Source organism: Theropithecus gelada, chromosome 19 (genome assembly GCF_003255815.1).
Source record: "Theropithecus gelada isolate Dixy chromosome 19, Tgel_1.0, whole genome shotgun sequence".
Lineage (NCBI taxonomy): Eukaryota > Metazoa > Chordata > Mammalia > Primates > Cercopithecidae > Theropithecus > Theropithecus gelada.
This window is the reverse complement of record NC_037687.1, coordinates 952,941-954,982: the sequence shown is the minus strand read 5'-3', so window position 1 is coordinate 954,982 and position 2,042 is coordinate 952,941. Positions and strand designations below refer to the sequence as shown.

General features: G+C 53.5%; 1 protein-coding gene across 1 annotated transcript in view; it reads right to left on the bottom strand.

The window, feature by feature from the left end:
• Positions 1–362: 362 nt before the first annotated feature.
• The window catches only part of CNN2 (calponin 2), a 6,359-nt gene continuing 4,679 nt past the window's right edge, over positions 363–2,042 (bottom strand). The window contains exons 3-4 of the mRNA XM_025367710.1: positions 673–810; positions 363–572 (exon numbers count right to left, since the gene is read on the bottom strand). Of these exons, the coding sequence (XP_025223495.1) occupies positions 378–572; positions 673–810 (333 nt within the window). The 3' untranslated portion in view covers positions 363–377. The remainder of the gene's footprint in view (positions 573–672; positions 811–2,042) is intronic.

Sequence of the window (2,042 nt, the reverse complement as noted above, 5' to 3'; positions counted from 1 at the left end):
CAAGGAATCCGAAGTGCCTGGCACCTTGTGGATGCTCAGAAATATTTGCAAACGAGGCCGGGCTCGGTGGCTCATGCCTATAATCCCAGCACTTTGGGAGGCTGAGGTGGGCGGATCACCAGGTCAAGAGTTCAAGACCAGCCTGGCCAGCATGGTGAAACCCCATCTCTACTAAAAATACAACAATTAGCCGGGCGTGGTGGCAGGTGCCTGTAATCCCAGCTAATTGGGAGGCTGAGGCAGGAGGATCGCTTGAACCTGGGAGGCGGAGGTTGTTGCAGTGAGCTGAGATCACACCACTGCACTCCACCCTGAGTGACAGAGGGAAACTCCGTTTCAAAAACAAACAAAAATTTGCAAATACGTGAATGCAACAGCTACATCCACCCCGCTGTGTGACTCTGGGCAGGTGGCTGCCCCTCTCTGGGCCTCACCTTCCCCGCCAGGGCGAGAAGAGACACCTGCACCTGTGTCATGTTCCCACTCTCAAACAGGTCGTTGGCCTCGAACAGGTCCACGGGGTTCATGCCGTAGCTGACCATGGCCTTGATGAAGTTGGACAGATTTTCTAGCTGGGAGGAGGCAGGAGAGGGACGGTGAGTGGGCCTCAGTCTCCCCACCTGTTAGATAGGCCCCCAGCACCATCCCTACTCCGCCCCACCAGCCCCTCACCTGGTGCCAGTTCTGCATGGAGCGGTTGATCTTGGGGACGGAGCCCGGCTGTAGCTTGTTCATGAGTCTGGAGGGCACAATATGGGGTGGGGGGAACAGAAACCTCCATGAACAATGAATAATCGTGAAGGCCCGATGCTGATCTCAGCCAAGCTCACGCCTTCCAGGGCAAACTCACTGCCTCTCCCCGGGACTCGGTTTCCACTCCTTTTTTTTTTTTTTCTTTTTTTTGAGACTGAGTCTGGCTCTATCACCCAGACTGGAGTGCAATGACACTATCTAGGCTCACTGCCACCTCCACCTCCCGGGTTCAAGTGATTCTCCTGCCTCAGCCTCCCAAGTAGCTGGGATTACAGGCATCCGCCACCACGCCCAGCTAATTTTTGCATTTTTAGTAGAGACAGGGTTTCCCTATGTTGTCCAGGCTGGTCTCGAACTCCTGACCTCGTGATCCATCCACCTCAGCATCCCAAAGTGCTTGGATTACAAGCGTGAGCCACCATCCTGGGCCTCAGGTTTCCACTTTATAAAGTAATCTTTGGCCGGGTTTGGTGGCTCAGGCCTGTAATCTCAGCACTTTGGAAGGCCAAGGCAGGCAGATCACGTGAGGTCGGGAATTCAAGACCAGCCTGGCCAACATGGCGAAACTCCGTCTCTACTAAAAATACAAAAAAAATTAGCCAGGCGTGGTGGCAGTCGCCTGTAATCCCAGCTACTCGGGAGGCTGAGGCAGGAGAATCACTTGAACTTGGGAGGCAGAGGTTGCAGTGAGCTGAGATCGTGCCATTGCATTCCAGCCTGGGCGACAGAGTGAGACTCCATCTCAAAAAAAATTTTTTTTTAATTTATTTAGCCACCACGCCCAGCTAACTTTCTTTTTTTTTTTTCCTTGAGACGGAGTCTTACTCTGTTGCCCGGGCTGGAGTGCAATGGCACGATCTCAGCTCACGACAACCTACACCTCCTGGGTTCAAGCAATTCTCCTGCCTCAGCCTCCCGAGTAGCTGGGACTACAGGCGCATGCCACCACGCCCGGCTAATTTTTTTTGTATTTTTAGGAGAGACAGGGTTGTGCCGTGCTGGGCAGGCTGGTCTCGAACTCCTGACCTCGAGATCCACCCGCCTCGGCCTCCCAAAGTGCTGGGATTAGAGGTGTGAGCTGCCACGCCCGGTCCCCCCAAAATTTCTTAATTAAAAAAAGAAAAGAGTGAGAAAAACCAAGATTCGGCCGGGCGCGGTGGCTCACGCCTGTAATCCCAGCTCTCAGGGAGGCAGAGGCGGGAGGATAGCTTGAGCCCAGGAGTTCGAGACCTGCCTGGGTAATACAGCGAGACCCCGTTCTCCACAAAAAGGAAAAAAAAAAAAAAAAA